This window comes from Bos grunniens, chromosome 13 (assembly GCF_055505025.1).
Source record: "Bos grunniens cultivar Pamir isolate PY7600 chromosome 13, Bosgru_T2T1.0, whole genome shotgun sequence".
Classification (NCBI taxonomy): domain Eukaryota; kingdom Metazoa; phylum Chordata; class Mammalia; order Artiodactyla; family Bovidae; genus Bos; species Bos grunniens.
In genome coordinates, this window is record NC_141177.1 from 51,887,151 (window position 1) to 51,904,791 (window position 17,641).

The window sequence follows — 17,641 nt, forward strand, 5'->3', positions numbered from 1 at the left end:
GTCGTACAGAGAGACAATACTTAAGGAACAAATCAAACAGTTACAGTTTGTAATAAATATAATGAAAGCAACATTTTTTTTTCTTCAGAGGAGGTTGAGGCTCATCGTTTGACAGTGGCCTTTGAAAGCCAGGCTAAGTATGCCCATTCATCCTTAACCTGCCACTGCTCCCCACCAGACAGTAATTTCAATGAGACCCTAAGCTCCTCTCTGTTCCATGAATACAGCTCATTTCCCCCTACCCTCATATCTTTCCTTATATTGCATTCATCAGACATAGGTACTTGTTTTTTTCACTGCTTGCAATGTTTCTTAATATATTCAGTAAGTTAAGAAACTTTTCATGCCTCTGGGGAGCTCATAGCCTTGAGAAAAAGTCAGGAACCACATGAAAGAGCTATATTATTAATACATAGCAGAGTGTGCTCAGTGAGTGCTCTGATGGAGGTGTGAATAAAATGCTGAAGGGTTTATATGGAGACATGGTCACATCTATTTGGGTAAGATCAGAAACTGTATTCAGAAAAGATGACGTTTGAGGAGTGAGTGTGATTTCTACAGCTTATCACAGACAGAGGATGCAATGCTGATGAAAACTCATAAGCAAAAACTGTACAAGTGTCCAGGTTCTGGGGACATGCAGGTAATAGTAAGAATCCCTCTGTGGCTGATTATGGAGCAGTTGTAAGGGAGAAAGGGAATGGAAAGCTGATATGGAACCATGCGTTGGAGGACTAAATGCCAAGGAAAGGAGTTTACAATTAATGTGGTGGGTAGTGGGATTTCATTGCAACTTTTGATGAGGAGAAAGACATGCTTGTGGCTGTGTTTTAAGAGGATTTTTCTGGCATATTGTGGAAGATGAAATGGGAAGAGCAGTCTGAAAGCTGTTTGCAATAGATTGTGTGAATGGTAAAAGCCTGATCTTGAGGGGGGTACAGTGATAAAGGAGGGTGATTGTTAGACACTGAAGTTAGGAAGAGGGCAAGCAAGTCGAGGGCTCTGAGCTTTCTGGACTGATTAACTAAGAGCTGCTGCTGCTGCTACTAAGTCGCTTCAGTTGTGTCTGGCTCTGTGCGACCGCATAGACGTCAGCCAACCAGGCTCCCCTGTCCCTGGGATTCTCCAGGCAAGAACACTGGAGTGGGTTGCCATTTCCTTCTCCAGTGCAAGAAAGTGAAAAGTGAAAGTGAAGTTGCTCAGTCATGTCTGACTCTTTGCGACCCCATGGGCTGCAGCCTACCAGGCTCCTCTGTCCATGGGATTTTCCAGGCAAGAGTACTGGAGTGGGGTGCCATTGCCTTCTCCGATTAACTAAGAGAATAGATGCTTTATAGATGGAAGATATTTTAGGTGGAAAATTACTCTGAGATGAACGATAATTCACTCAGATCCATTTACCTGGAAGTACTTCCTTTCTGTAGTCTACATAGAGCAAAACCTCATGAAAAAGGTAGGGTATGGGGACTTTCCTGGTGCCCCAGTGATTAAGACTCCATCTTCTAATGTTGTGGGTGTGGATTCAATCCCTTGTTGGGGAAACTGAGATCCCATGTGCTGCAGGATGTAGCCAAAATTTTTTTTGAAGTTCCAAAAAAAAAAAAAAAGGTGGGATATGAATTGGGTCATGCAGTTTACTCCTTACAATAGTTCTAGTCTGTTCACATAAATCAGTACTGATTCCCTTAGATTGTTCATTATATAATTTGAGTGTGTTGGTCTGCTTTCCACCCGTTGGTACAAAATTGGGAGCTTCTTCAGTTTCCTCTAACATAGTTTTGAAAAGTTCAAAGACTTGGAATGCCTTCCTGTCCATCACTTTTATGCCTCTAAAAAAGTTCCACAGAAAAAGAAGCTTGAAGACAAACTTCTAGAATTTTCTTTGAAACTTTTTTTGGGGGGAGGCAGATGATCATTTCCCTTAAAACTATATAACTACAAAAATATTATGGAATTTGAGCTTCGTACAGATTAAACATGCTTTTCTCATATCACAAATGATGAAAAATTGTTCTGAAACACTATTGTAATGTATTCATCTGTTACCTCTAGACCTTTAAGAGATTATACATATTTGTGTTTACATATATTTTGTACATATGTATGTAATTTTGATGTCCTCAAAGCCTAGGGCACCATCTCTAACTAAAGAAAGAGAAGGTGGTGAGGACGTGGGAGGGACAGAGGGTGTTGACTGCCGCGTAGAGGAGAACACCTAGTGCAGAGCAATCAAACCCATGTTGGACAAAGACATGAAGCCAGGCTGTCGCTGTTGGTTCATGGGGTCCAAAAAGCGAGACAGAAGCAGCCCACGTATAAAAACCCGGACCTTATTGGAAAGAGAGCTAAATGATAGCATCAGAGTTTAGTTATGGGCTGAGTGAGACCTTAAGAGAACAAGCAGGTTTTGCCCTGTGTCCTATGATGTTGCCCGTTTTCATCAGAGAGAAGGAAGTCCTGCCAGTGTTAGAAAATCGGCCAAGTCGCTTTGGCATCATAGGAATTCACTCAGCTTATTTGGAGGAGGTCATCAAGTTCCTAAGGGATAGACTTTGTTCAGAAGATATTTTGGTAATGGGTCTAATTATAGTAACTTTGTTTAATAGCATACTTCTCTTTGAAAGAATTGAAGAATTAAAATAATTTTGAGTTCACCTTTATGATAACCTATGAAGTTGGGAAAGAGATCCTGACTATCTTATAGCCGTAGTCTCTTTGCGTATTTGGGAAGGATTAAAGAACCCCTTCCCACCTATCTCAAAACTAATGAATTGACCAGTCTTTCCAAAAATCTGGAGAAGCTTTAGCACTTCCATGTCACATTCATTTAGCCAGCAAAGTGATTTTTTTCAGAATCTTGAATATTTAACTTTGACTATGTTTGATAAACTCAGAGTTTAAAATATACCCCATCAAACTTTGGTCTCTGTGTGTGTTGAAAAAGATCAGTATGATTTGTCAGAGTTAGATATGAAAATCAGGGGGCTTCCATGGTGGCTCAGTAGTAAAGAACCTGCTTTCCAATGCAGGAAACACAGGTTTGATCCCTGTTCTGGGAGGATCCCATATGCCATGGAGCAGCTGAACCTGTATACTGCCAACTACTGAGCCTATTCTCTAGAGCCTGGTTCCCTAAGTACTGAGCCCACAGGCCTCAACTACTAAAGCCCACACATCCTAGAGCCCATGCTACAAAACAAGAGAAGCCACTGCAAGAGATGCTCATGCACCTTGACAAAGAGCAGCCCCTGCTCATCATAGTTGGAGAAAGCCTGCCACAGCAACAAAGACCCAACATAGCCAAAAATAAATAAATAAATAAATATTAAAAATTTGCTGCATGTCTCAAGAAACTCAAACAGGGACTCTGTATCACCCTAGAGGGGTGGGATGGGGAGGGAGATGGGAGGGAGGTTCAAAAGGGAGGGGTTATATGTATCAGATCAGTCGCTCAGTCATGTCCAACTCTTTGAGACCCCATGAATCGCAGCACGCCAGGCCTCCCTGTCCATCACCAGCTCCCGGAGTTCAATGAGACTCACGTCCATCGAGTCAGTGATGCCATCCAGCCATCTCATCCTCTGTCGTCCCCTTCTCCTCCTGCCCCCAATCCCTCCCAGCATCAGAGTCTTTTCCAATGAGTCAACTCTTCACATGAGGTGGCCAAAGTACTGGAGTTTCAGCTTTAGCATCACTCCTTCCAAAGAAATCCCAGGGCTGATCTCCTTCAGAATGGACTGGTTGGATCTCCTTGCAGTCTAAGGGACTCTCAAGAGTCTTCTCCAACACCACACTTCAAAAGCATCAGTTCTTCGGCGCTCAGCTTTCTTCACAATCCAACTCTCACATCCATACATGGCCACAGGAAAAACCATAGCCTTGACTAGACGAACCTTTGTTGGCAAAGTAATGTCTCTGCTTTTGAATATGCTATCTAAGTTGGTCATAACTTTCCTTCCGAAGACTAAGCGTCTTTTAATTTCATGACTGCAGTCACCATCTGTAGTGATTTTGGAGCCCAGAAAAATAAAGTCTGACACTGTTTCCCCATCTATTTCCCATGAAGTGGTGGGACTAGATGCTATGATCTTTGTTTTCTGAATGTTGAGCTTTAAGCCAACTTTTTCACTCTCCACTTTCACTTTCATCAAGAGGCTTTTGAGTTCCTCTTCACTTTCTGCCATAAAGGTGGTGTCATCTGCATATCTGAGGTTATTGATATTTCTCCCAGCAATCTTGATTCCAGCTTGTGTTTCTTCCAGTCCAGCGTTTCTCATGATGTACTCTGCATATAAGTTAAATAAACAGGGTGACAATATACAGCCTTGACGAACTCCTTTTCCTATTTGGAACCAGTCTGTTTTTCCATGTCCAGTTCTAACTGTTGCTTCCTGACCTGCATACAAATTTCTCAAGAGGCAGATCAGGTGGTCTGGTATTCCCATCTCTTCAGAATTTCCCACAGTTTATTGTGATCCACACAGTCAAAGACTTTGGCATAGTCAATAAAGCAGAAATAGATGTTTTTCTGGAACTCTCTTGCTTTTTCCATGATCCAGTGTATGTTGGCAATTTGATCTCTGGTTTCTCTGCCTTTTCTAAAATTAGCTTGAACATCAGGAATTTCACGGTTCACATATTGCTTAAGCCTGGCTTGGAGAATTTTGAGCATTACTTTACTAGCGTGTGAGATGAGTGCAATTGTGTGGTAGTTTGAGCATTCTTTGGCATTGCCTTTCTTTGGGACTGGAATGAAAACTGACCTTTTCCAGTCCTGTGGCCACTGCTGAGTTTTCCAAATTTGCTGGCATATTGAGTGCAGCACTTTCATAGCATCATCTTTCAGGATTTGGAATAGCTCAACTGAAGTTCCATCACCTCCACTAGCTTTGTTCATAGTGATACTTTCTAAGGCCCACTTGACTCCACATTCCAGGATGTCTGGCTCTAGGTCAGTGATCACACCATCGTGATTATCTGGGTCATGAAGATCTTTTTTGTACAGTTCTTCTGTTTATTCTTGCCATCTCTTCTTAATGTCTTCTGCTTCTGTTCCATACCATTTCTGTCCTTTATTGAGCTCATCTTTGCATGAAATGTTCCTTTGGTATCTCTGATTTTCTTGAAGAGATCCCTAGTCTTTCCCATTCTGTTTTTTTCCTCTATTTCTTTGCATTGATCGCTGAAGAAGGCTTTCTTATCTCTTCTTGCTATTCTTTGGAACTCTGCATTCAGATGTTTATATCTTTCCTTTGCTCCTTTGCTTTTCGCTTCTCTTCTTTTCACAGCTATTTGTAAGGCCTCCCCAGACAGCCATTTTGCTTTTTTGCATTTCTTTTCTATGGGAATGGTCTTGATCCCTGTCTCCTGTACAATGTCACAAACCTCATTCCATAGTTCATCAGGCACTCTATCTATCAGATCTAGGCCCTTAAATCTATTTCTCACTTCCACTGTATAATCATAAGGGATTTGATTTAGGTCATACCTGAATGGTCTAGTGGTTTTCCCTACTTTCTTCAATTTAAGTCTGAATTTAGCAATAAGGTTATATGTATACCTATGGCTAATTCATGTTGAGGTTTGACAGAAAACAAAATTCTGTAAAGCAATTATCCTTCAAATAAAAAATAAATGAAAATCAAAAACATGATGATGAGGGGGAAAAAACCCAATACAAAAGAATCATATTTATATTCTCCTAATTACAAAAAAAGACAAAATATTAGAAAAAATAAACAAATTAGAGTAACCCTAAATGGAGCCATGTGACAAATGAAAGGACATATAAGATGGCATAATGATGAAACTAAGCAGGGCAAAAGGATTAAGAAAATTCATTAGAATGATACAAAATAAGTAAAGAAAGAACATTCTGAGTTAAATGTAGCAGAATAAAGGGATTGGCAGCCCTCTCTGTAATTCTGCTGCAATGGTTTCCAAAAGATTGAGTAAGACTTTGTATCTCTAATTAGCCAAGTACTGGAAATATACTCTCTAATGGGACTCATATGGCTGTGTGGAGTAACTACAAAAATATGATGAGATTTGAGCTTAATATAGATGAAATATACCTTTTGGATCATAAATCATGAAAAACTTCTGGAACAATATTGTAATTTATTCATCTGTCATCTCTAGAACTTTAGGAGGTTAAAAATGTGTGCACAGAATACAATGCAGTCATATTTGCATGTCTAATCAGGGTTTTTCTTTTGCTGACTTTGGGTTGGTTTTCACAGTCCTTGATTAGTGAACTCCAAACAATGTTAATGATAACCAGGCATGATTTTGATGTTGTTCCTAGACTCAGAGTCTGGCCCAGATGGGAACGCTAGTGGTATTCATAATGATAGGTTACGTATATTGAGTGCTTTCTATTTGCCATGCGTTAACTTATTTAATCCTCACAACAACCCTGTTAGATGTATGAAGAAACCAAGGCAAAGAACAACTTGAGTGATTTGCTCACGCTCACACAGCCAGGAAGTGGCAGACTTGGGATTTGAACTTAGGACTTCTGGCTACAGCCCCCCTCCATCCTTCACTGTACTGCAGTACTTTACATGCCATGGTGCTTTTTGTGCTGGTGACATCCCCACGTCTCTGGAATTCTTGTCATGGTGTCTCATCTATCTCTATGGATTTCCCCTCACCCCCTTCCCATGCAGCCACAAGACCCCTTCCAATTCAGAGAATAGGGTGCCCTTAATGAATCATCAGGACATTGATGGGCATTTTCGGGGTTTTCTGTGGAGATCTCATTTCTTAATTCTGACTCAGTTCACCAGAATGAAGCAATGATTATGACATATCATCCCCGCATGCAATGAGATGAATGAAAATCTTTACCCACATTTGCTAGTGGAAAAGAGAGATGCTGACCACATTTTTGGAACACATCACCTCTATAAGTAGAAACAGCTTTTCCCCATACTTACTCTGTTAGTTCACATTTTAGGGAGATTTATTAATGTTTGGAATATTGTATAGTCCAAGAATAATGAGAGACGTGTGAAATGAGAGATTTAGTGAACTACCCAATGACCGAAATTATTTTTTAACAATTTTTTGGAGTGTAATTGCTTTACAACATTGTGTAAAGTTTCTGCGATACAACAAATGGATCAGCTACATGTATACATACATCCCCTCCCTCTTGAGCCTGCCCACACCCTCTCCGTCCCCTCCAGGTCATCACAGAGCGCTGAACTGAGCCCCTGTCTTCTGCAGCGGCTCCCCATTAGTGCGTATGTGTCCCTGCCACTTTCTCCATCCATCCCACCCTCCCCTTCCCCGGTATGTCCACAAGCCCATTCTCTGTGTCTGCCTGTGACCAAGATTCTTAAGGCCAAATTCAGGCTATATTACCGATAACACGTAGGACCTTACCACCCAGTTTTAAACATTTCTTGCACAATATTAATCTCACTGCTGTTGCAGCTCAGATTTTTCCAAGAAATGCACACTTGCACCACTCTCTGTTAAAACAGCATTGTTAAAGTGTTTGCTGTGGGGACAAGGGTGAGAACAACAAGCATCACAGCCGCATGGTAGATAGAAGGGGAAAGGATGTGTGAAAACATGCGAGCCTGATGAGAACTTAACTCAGCCGTGGCACCATTACCTAATAGATTGAAATGTTCCGAACAGAACCAGTGACCCCATTCAGTCAGTATATTTAGGGTCCTCCTGGGGGCCAGGCTCTCTGCTGGGCTCTAAGGACTCAGAAATGAATAAAGCATCTTCCCTGTATTCAGAGGGCATCTAATTCACTCTTGTATTCTCTGTGAAATCCTTCTGTCTAAGTCTTGAATAATCGTTCTGTCACTTTGAGGCCTAGTTCAGTAGTTTCAGTAGTTCAGTTGATGTCCCCCTCAAGTCAGAAGGAAATAACAGCCACTTTCTCTGTGAAATCCATGGAAATGTCGAGTTTGCTGTTTTGTTCTCCCTGATAAAATAGAGCATAATGACTAGTTGCTGGGTTGCTACAGAAAACACAGGCCCCAAACGGCAACCGGGAAGAAAGAGTACTTAGCAATTAAGTAAAGGAAATGACTAGTGGGTTCGAAACCCAACCCACTGCCCGTGTATTTCTTAGCAGTCAGGCATCTGAGTTACTTAGGCAACTGTTATCACTAAGGAAGTAGTTTTGGTGACTCATGCTCATACAGAATAACTTCTTTGCAAGTCTGTGTATTCAGTGACCCTACCATTATCCTCATGTTTTCCCTTCTCTTAGCACTGGGACATAAAAACCACATTTGGATGACTTTGGTTTATCACTTAGAAGTGTTATCCTTCATCGGCTGGCTCATATTTTGAAATGTGATGGACACGAAGTGATTTGCAGGCAATAGTTCCTGCAGTATGTTCTTATATTAAAGGTAGAACTAACAGCTTTTCTAAGCAGAAATATTATATCTTGTTGTTTTTTATTGAAGTATAGTTGATTTACAATGTTGCGCCAGTCTCTGCTGTATAGCCAAGTGACTCAGTTATACACATATATACATTTTTTATATTCTTTTCTGTTATGGTTTATGACAGAATATTGGAAATACTCCCTGTGCTGTACAGTAGGACCTTGTTGTTTATCCGTCTTGTATATACTAGTTTGCATCTACTAATCCCAAACTCCCACTCCATCCCTTTCCTTCCTCTCTTCCCTTTGGCAACCGTAAGTCTGCTCTCTATGTCATGAGTCCGTTTCTGTTTTGTAGACAGGTTCACTTGTGCCATATTTTAGATTCCACATATAAGTGAATCACATGGTATTTGTGTTTCTCTTTCTGACTGCCTCACTTAGCATGAGAATCTCTAGTTGGATCCGTGTTGCTGCAGATGACCTTATTTCATTCTTTTTATGACTGAGCAGTATTCCATTGCTTATAAGTACCACATCTTTATCCCTTCGTCTGTCAATGGATGTATAGATTGTTTCCATATCTTGGCTATTGTGAATAATGCTGCTATGAACATAGGGGTACATGTATCTTTTTGAATTATAGTTTCGTCTGGGTATATGCCCAGCAGTGGGATTGCTGGATGATATGGTAACTGGTTTTCTAAGGACTCTCCGTACTGTTTTCCATAGTGGCTGCACCAACTTACATTCTCACCAAGAGTGTAGGAGGGTTCCCTTTTTCTGCACCTTCTCCAGCATTTGTTATTTGTAGATTTATAAGGAACTAAAAAGCCTCTTGATGAAAGTGAAAGTGGAGAGTGAAAGAGTTGGCTTAAAGCTCAACATTCAGAAAACGAAGATCATGGCATTCGATCCCATCACTTCATGGGAAATAGATGGGGAAACAGTGGAAACAGTGTCAGACTTTATTTTGGGGGGCTCCAAAATCACTGCATATGGTGACTACAGCCATGAAATTAAAAGACACTTACTCCTTGGAAGGAAAGTTATGACCAACCTAGATAGCATATTCAAAAGCAGAGACATTACTTTGCCAACAAAGGTCCGTCTAGTCAAGGCTGTGGTTTTACCAGTGGTCATGTACGGATGTGAGAGTTGGACTGTGAAGAAGGCTGAGTGCCGAAGAATTGATGCTTTTGAACTGTGGTGTTGGAGAAGACTCTTGAGAGTCCCTTGGACTGCAAGGAGATCCAACCAGTCCATTCTGAAGGAGATCAGCCCTGGGATTTCTTTGGAGGGAATGATGCTAAAGCTGAAACTCCAGTACTTTGGCCACCTCATGCGAAGAGTTGACTCATTGGAAAAGACTCTGATGTTGGGAGGGATTGGGGGCAGGAGGAGAAGGGGACGACAGAGGATGAGATGGCTGGATGGCATCACTGACTTGATGGACGTGAGTCTGGGTGAACTCCGGGAGTTGGTGATGGACAGGGAGGCCTGACATGCTGTGATTCATGGGGTTGCAAGGGGTCAGACATGACTGAGCGACTGAACTGAACTGAATAACATTTCTTGTCAGTTATTTTTTATTTATAAGAAAGTACTATTTAAAATACTAGTCACACTTTTGACAAATAACCTAGAATACCAAAGTATTTTATACCATAACACAAAATGCCTTTGTCTTTCCCTAGAGAGATACAAAATGGAATTCCAGTTTACACTGAAAGCTTTCTAGAGATGATAATCACAAAAATAAAGGACCCCTAAGACAACTCCTTTAGTCAGCTTCTCTCTTCAGATTTTTGATCTACCTGTTTGATGTTCCAACCATATTTGTTTATGGACAATTGATATTTTTTTCTGTTAAAAGTAGTAGAGATGGTGTAGGGAAAAAAATGAGTTAATGAAAAGAGTTATGGATTGATGTGTTTGGAGAACTGTGTGGAAGAACTTACCGTTGACAGAGAAAAACCAAACAGAACTGGGAGCCAGGTGTCTGCGGTGATTGGGGTCAGGGTGTGACAGCCTGGCTGGGCCTCCAGGTTTTTCTGGTAGCTTCAGTAGTGCCAGCTTTCAATGTGGTCAGCCTCGGGCTCACCTGGGTTGTTATTATGTCTTTTTTCCTAACTCCAGAAACCATGCCATAAGTTCAAATTTAGACAGGATAACATTAGCTGTTTTCATTTTGCTTTCAATCTAGTCGTTTTCTGTTTTTAATTTTGTGGCTGGAAAAGCTTGAAAAAGGCTATGAGTCATTACAAATGTTTCTTTTTCCTCCAGATAGAAGCCTTAGCAGCTGAGTGCTTTTCTGTGGGAACCCTTTAAGGGACTATTTGGGAGAAATACTTGTCCGGTGGTTCTCTTAAAGTGTGGTACCCAGACCAGCAGCAGCATCACCTGGAAATCTGTTAGAAATGCCACCTGTCAGTCCCCACTCCAGATCTGACAAAATCAGAAACTGCGGGGGGCGGGGGGGGGGGGCGGGTGTCCAGCAATCTTTGTTTTAACAGGACTTCTAGATGTTTCTGAGGAATGCTAAAGCCTGAGAAGCTCTGTGCTAGTGAATTGGTAGTATTTGGGGCCATAGAGAGAGTGAAAAATATAGTGGTTGGAAGGTGGGAATATTTATGAGTCTTTGCTTATGATGAGATGAAGAATAGATAGGAAAGAATGTTTTAACTTTTGGAATTAAAGAGACCTGGAACTTAATTAGCTGGATTAATTGCTTGCATGAATCTTTGCCTTCTCAGAGAATAGAGATCCTGATGACTTGGTTACTGGGAAATATATTGGCATGGTTCTAAAGTTCTAGAATAATCTCTCTAGTGAGAAAAGGCATGCCTTCCCATTTTAGGACAGAAATTCAACTCAGTTTTGTAAAAGCCTATAAGATTCTTGTATTCCATTGACTTGGCCAGCTCAGTTACTACTTGAGGCCCTAGTTTCTACATCTGAAAACTATATGCGTTGTTACTTGCCATGAATTATCTCATTGAAATGAAGTGAGGGATTCAGTATCTGAAAGAGGATTTTGTAAGGCATTTTGGTGACTGAAAAATGCAAAGCCTAAAGATTAAGAGTGATTAATATGGATATTGATGCAAATATGGGTTGATATATCAACTACCCTTTGATATGTGTTCCCTTTAGTCTTGACTCTCATGTATTCATTTTTGGTGTTAAATAAAACAGTTTTTGTTTGTATTTTTTAAAATATTTATTGATTTGTATTTATTTATGTGGCTGTGCTGGGTCTTAGTTGTGATATGTGGGGGTCTTTGATCTTCATTGCAACACGTGAAATCTTTTTAGTTACATCATGCAGGGTCTTAGTTCCCTGACCTGGGATAGAACCTGGGCCCCCTGCATTGGGAATGTGGAGTCTTAGCCACTGCACCACTAGAGAGGTCCCTAAATCATAGTTTTTAAAAGCTTTAATCTTCATTTCCTCATCGAAAACATAGTATTCATGATACATACTCATAGGATTATTGTGAGAAGAAAATCAGATGAAAATATGAAAAGGCAGCTTTTACAGCTCAAACATTACAAATTTCTATGTTGTTGTTTTCATTGTTGTTATTTCATGTCCGGATTGAGAAAGCTTTGTGACTGTTGACAGAATGATATCATCCAGGAGTTTGCAGTAAGTGTGTACATCAGCAGATTTTATGGTTACAAACAATAGCTATGTTTAGTTTTCTACTCATTCTCCTTCAGTGGAATGTTTCCATTTTCTCATGCTGTGGGGGAGATCCACATATGTTTTATTAAAGAAAGCAAGCCTGGTGTGTTTTATCCTTTGAACTGACAAGCCACATATCATTCATTCTTTTCAGGTCAAGCCATCTGGGTGAATTGCCAGTCCTTTACTTATTCGCAACAATGGATAAACCTCAGTTTCCTCATACGTAAAATGGGATGTCAATAGTAGAGATCTGTGACGCTGAAATGAGAAATGTATTTATAAAACACATTGCAGAGTGCCTGGCACAGAATAAACACTCAATAATGTGAGCTATTGTTATGACTGTCATGATTAAACAGTAACATGAAAAAGAGGAAGAAAGGTCGTGTCTGAAAGTCAAGGGCAGGAGAGGATAAAAAGACAAGGGAGGAAGCTTTAACAATGGTCTGATCATTTTGCAAATGACAAGTCAAGCAATTGCCATGATTTTCCTGGTCACTTTGATGAAAATCAAACACTTCCTTGGTTGTTTCAAATGAGAAAATTAATCATAGTTGTTTATAATGTTCATGTTCATGTAACAATCAAAATCACAGCCTTACTTGAAAGTTACGTGTCTTCCCGGCAAGGAGCTGTAGGAAATGGGAGTCCTGGTTTCTCTCTGTGTGTGAAGTGCTATCACTCTTTCCTCAGCTTGGTAAATAGAGAAGTAAAGTTTGGAGGAGAAAATAAAGTTCTTACTTGACAAGGACTGTTGATGAGCCAGTGCTTACACCTCTCCATTTGGCATGTGTTAATTTTTTAAATTATTACTATTTTTTGATGTGGACCATTTTTAAAGTTTTTTTGAATTTGTTGCAGTATTGCTTATGTTTTGGGGGTTTTTTGGCCTTGAGGCATGTAGTATCTTAGTTCCCTGACCAAGGATTGAAACTGCACCGGCTGCATTGGAAGGAGAACTTCTAACCACTGAAGTGGTTGGCATGTTTTTAAAAGTTCTGGACATGTGCTTAAAACTGGCCTTTTTTCTAGTGGGTGCTTCTTTGTCTTCCAAAGTAACATTGACCTGAAGAAGTGAATTTGTATTTGGTCATCCGCAGCCTCTAGGAGTTGTTTTTTGTTTTTTAAACTTTTTATTTTGTATTGGAGTATAGCAGATCAAGACCATCCCCATGGAAAAGAAATGCAAAAAGCAAAATGGCTGTCTGGGGAGGCCTTACAAATAGCTGTGAAAAGAAGAGAAGCGAAAAGCAAAGGAGAAAAGGAAAGATATAAGCATCTGAATGCAGAGTTCCAAAGAATAGCAAGAAGAGATAAGAAAGCCTTCCTCAGCGATCAATGCAAAGAAATAGAGGAAAACAACAGAATGGGAAAGACTAGGGATCTCTTCAAGAAAATTAGAGATACCAACATTTCATGCAAAGATGGGCTCAATAAAGGACAGAAATGGTATAGACCTAACAGAAGCAGAAGATATTAAGAAGAGATGGCAAGAAAATGTACAGAAGAACTGTACAAAAAAGATCTTCACGACCAAGATAATCATGATGGTGTGATCACTGACCTAGAGCCACACATCCTGGAATGTGAAGTCAAGTGGGCCTTAGAAAGCATCACTACGAACAAAGCTATTGGAGGTGATGGAATTCCAGTTGAGCTGTTTCAAATCCTGGAAGATGATGCTGTGAAAGTGCTACACTCAATATGCCAGCAAATTTGGAAAACTCAGCAGTGGCCACAGGACTGGAAAAGGTCAGTTTTCATTCCAATCCCAAAGAAAGGCAATGTCAAAGAATGTTCAAACTACCGCACAATTGCACTCATCTCACATGCTAGTAAAGTAATGCTCAAAATTCTCCAAGCCAGGCTTCAGCAATACGTGAACCATGAACTTCCAGATGTTCAAGCTGGTTTTAGAAAAGGAAGAGGAACCAGAGATCAAATTGCCAATATTCGCTGGATCATCGAAAAAGCAAGATGGTTCCAGAAAAACATCTATTTCTGCTTTATTGACTATGCCAAAGTCTTTGACTGCGTGGATCACAATAAACTGTGGAAAATTCTGAGAGAGATGGGCATACCAGACCACCTGACCTGCCTCTTGAGAAACCTATATGCAGGTCAGGAAGCAACAGTTAGAACTGGACATGGAAAAACAGACTGGTTCTGAATAGGAAAAGGAGTATGTCAAGGCTGTATATTGTCACCCTGCTTATTTAACTTATATGCAGAGTACATCATGAGAAACGCTGGGCTGGAAGAAGCACAAGCTGGAATTAAGATTGCCAGGAGAAATATCAGTAACCTCAGATATGCAGATGACACCACCCTTATGGCAGAAAGTGAAGAGGAACTAAAAAGCCTCTTGATGAAAGTGAAAGAGGAGAGTGAAAAAGTTGGCTTGAAGCTCAACATTCAGAAAACAAAGATCATGGCATCTAGTCCCATCACTTCATGGGAAATAGATGGGGAAACAGTGGAAACAGTGTCAGACTTTATTTTTGGGGGCTCCAGAATCACTGCAGATGGTGATTGCAGCCATGAAATTAAAAGATGCGTACTCCTTGGAAGGAAAGTTATGACCAACCTAGATAGCATATTCAAAAGCAGAGACATTACTTTGCCAACAAAGATTCATCTAGTCAAGGCTATGGTTTTTCCAGTAGTCATGTATGGATGTGAGAGTTGGATTCTGAAGAAAGCTGAGCACCGAAGAATTGATGCTTTTGAAGTGTGGTGTTGGAGAAGACTCTTGAGAGTCCCTTAGACTGCAAGGAAATCCAACCAGTCCATTCTAAAGGAGATCAGTCCTGGATGTTCTTTGGAAGGAATGATGCTAAAGCTGAAACTCCAGTACTTTGGCCACTTCATGCGAAGAGTTGACTCATTGGAAAAGACTCTGATGCTGGGAGGGATTGGGGGCTGGAGGAGAAGGGGACAACAGAGGATGAGATGGCTGGATGGCATCACCGACTTGATGGACGTGAGTCTGAGTGAACTCCGGGAGTTGGTGATGGACAGGGAGGCCTGGCGTGCTGCGATTCATGGGGTCTCAAAGAGTCAGACACGACTGAGCAACTGAACTGAACTGATAGCAGATTAACAATGTCACGACAGTTTCAGGTGGACAGCAAAGGGATTCAGCCATACTTATACATGTATCCATTTTCTCCCAAACTCCCCTCCCATCCAGGCTGCCACATAATACTGAGCAGAGTTCCTTGACCTGTACAGTAGATCCTTGTTAGTTATCCATTTTTAAATACAGCAGTGTGTACACACCGATCCCATAACTCCCTACCTATCCCTTCCCTCTTCCTTCCCCTGCTGACAACCACAAGTTCTTTCTCTAAGTCTGTGAGTCTGCTTTCTCTAGGAAGTACACCCTTTGCTGCTCTTTGCTCTGGTACCTTCTTTCCAGCAAGTCATCCTTGAACAGGATCTAAGACAGCTAGCTCTATGTTGCATCAAATCTAGTCCAAGGGAAATACTTTACCTTCAAAAACTCAAAGAGGGTTTGAACTTTTGCAATCCCTGGGTGGCCCTTTGAAGCTCTTTGCCTTACTCTTGCAAGTAAGCAAACAGCCCTGTAGACCTTCTGGTCAGATCCATGCAGCATGCTGGCTTTCTCCAAAAACCTTCATCTTCAAAAATCTCCTTGTACACTTCCATGTGTAAAATCAATAGCCAATGGAAATTTGCTGTATGACTCAGGGAAATCAAACTCGGGCTCTGTAACAACTCAGAGGGGTGGGAAACAGTGGGAGGTGGGAGGGAGGTGCAAGAGGGAGGGGACATATGTACGTCTATGGCTAATTCATGTTGATGTATGGCAGAAATGAAACCAGTATTGTAAAGCAATTATCCTTCATTTAAAAAAAGTAACTTGAACTCGTTCTGCCTTTGACACGGGTACATGGTTTTAAGAGTTACATAACCTTCCTGGCATGCTTCCTTTGATAATGTTGCTTTGTATCGTGTTTCACTTTGGAATGTGGTGTCTAGTTTTTAGTATTTTAGTCAAAACTTGGCGCTTTAACTCCTGCTCAAGGTAAAAGGGAATAGGATTGCTTAGGGAATGCTTTGACATTACAGACCATCACCCCCAAGTTACTGGGCCAGCAGAGGAGAAGGTGGGTTATAGATGTGAGTGTTGTGCTTGGGAGCTTCATGAATACCCACCCTAGTCACAAAATAAAGCTGTAAATGTGCCTCAGTGGTTTTCCTCATAGAGAGTTGTTTGTTTTTTTTCTTTTAAGTAGCTGGCATGTCACTCAGGACTGATATATATTATTGCTTTGGAAAATAAGCATTTATCTAAAATGTGTTTTAAAAAAATAGTGTCTCCAAGGAATTCCCTGGTGGCACAATGGATAAGAATCTGCCTGCCAATGCAGGGAACATAGGTTTAACCCCAGGTAGTCCAGAAAGATTCTACATGCTGCAGAGCAGGTAAGCCTATGCACTACAACTACCAAGCCTGCACTCTAGAGCCCACGAGCTGCGACAGCTGAAACCCACAGCTAGAGCCTGTGCACCGCAACAGAGAGCAGCCCCCAGCTCACCATGACTAGAGAAGGCCCTCACACAGCAACAGACTCAGTGCAACCAAAAATAAATTAATTAAAAATATAGTGTTCCCATGAAATTAAAAAATGATTAACTTTTATCAATTGGAGGATGATCCTAGACTCCCATGTATACTTAAATAAACTTGTCTCAAAACAAATTGTTATTGTTGTTCAGTCGCTAAGTCGTGTCTAACTCTTTGCGATCCCATGGGCTGCAGCATGCCAGGCCTCCCTGTCCTTCACCATCTACTGGAGCTTGGTCAAATTCAAGTCCATTGAGTTGGTGATGCCATTCAACCATCTCATCCTCTGTCTCCCCCTTTCTCCATTTCCTCAATCTTTCTCAGCATCAGGGTCTTTTCCAGTGAGTCAGTTCTTTGCATCAGGTGGCCAAAGTTTTGGAGTTTCAGCTTCAGCACCAGTCCTTCCAATGTATATTAAGGATTGGTTTCTTTTAGGATTGATTGGTTTGATCTCCTTGCAGTCCAAGGGACTCTAGAGCCTTCTCCAACACCACAGTTCAAAAGCATCAATTCTTTGGCGCTCAGTCTTCTTTATGGTCCAACTCTCACATCCATACATGACTACTGGAAAAACCATAGGTTTGACTGTACAGACCTTTGTTGGCAAATTAAACAAAATATATTCTGTATGGTGTTTAATTTTTTTTTTCCTTAGCATTTCAGGCATAACTTTTTAAAATGTGAAAATGTGCATAAACGTATGTGTACAGGTATGTGCAGCTCTGAGATCATGCCACAAATGCCCGTGACTGCCTTGTGGTAGTTTTGGAAATGGGTATCTAAGTAGAATATGAATATGGACTTGTCATTGGAATGTCATGGAAGCCTCCTGGGTTTGTTTGTATAGATCCTAGATAATTGTTGTGAAAGTTTTACAGTCCTATTAAGACTTGCTGAGAATATGAACACTTGATATATTGGGTACTTTTCTCTAATAATTCCTGACTCCAATTTGGTTATTTTTTAAAATATGCCTGATTGGCAGGAC

At 40.8% G+C, this 17,641-nt stretch overlaps 1 protein-coding gene across 2 annotated transcripts in view; it reads left to right on the top strand.

The window, feature by feature from the left end:
- Positions 1–17,641, top strand: part of LOC147360988 (uncharacterized) — a 30,293-nt gene that overhangs the window by 6,223 nt on the left and 6,429 nt on the right. Inside the window, exon 3 of one of the 2 annotated variants that reach the window (XM_086334199.1) lies at positions 12,211–12,388. The exons of the other annotated variant lie outside the window; for it this stretch is intronic. Coding sequence (XP_086190325.1) covers positions 12,211–12,286 — 76 coding nt within the window. The 3' untranslated portion in view covers positions 12,287–12,388. Of the gene's footprint in view, positions 1–12,210; positions 12,389–17,641 lie in introns of those variants that run through there. 2 annotated transcript variants of the gene reach the window in all.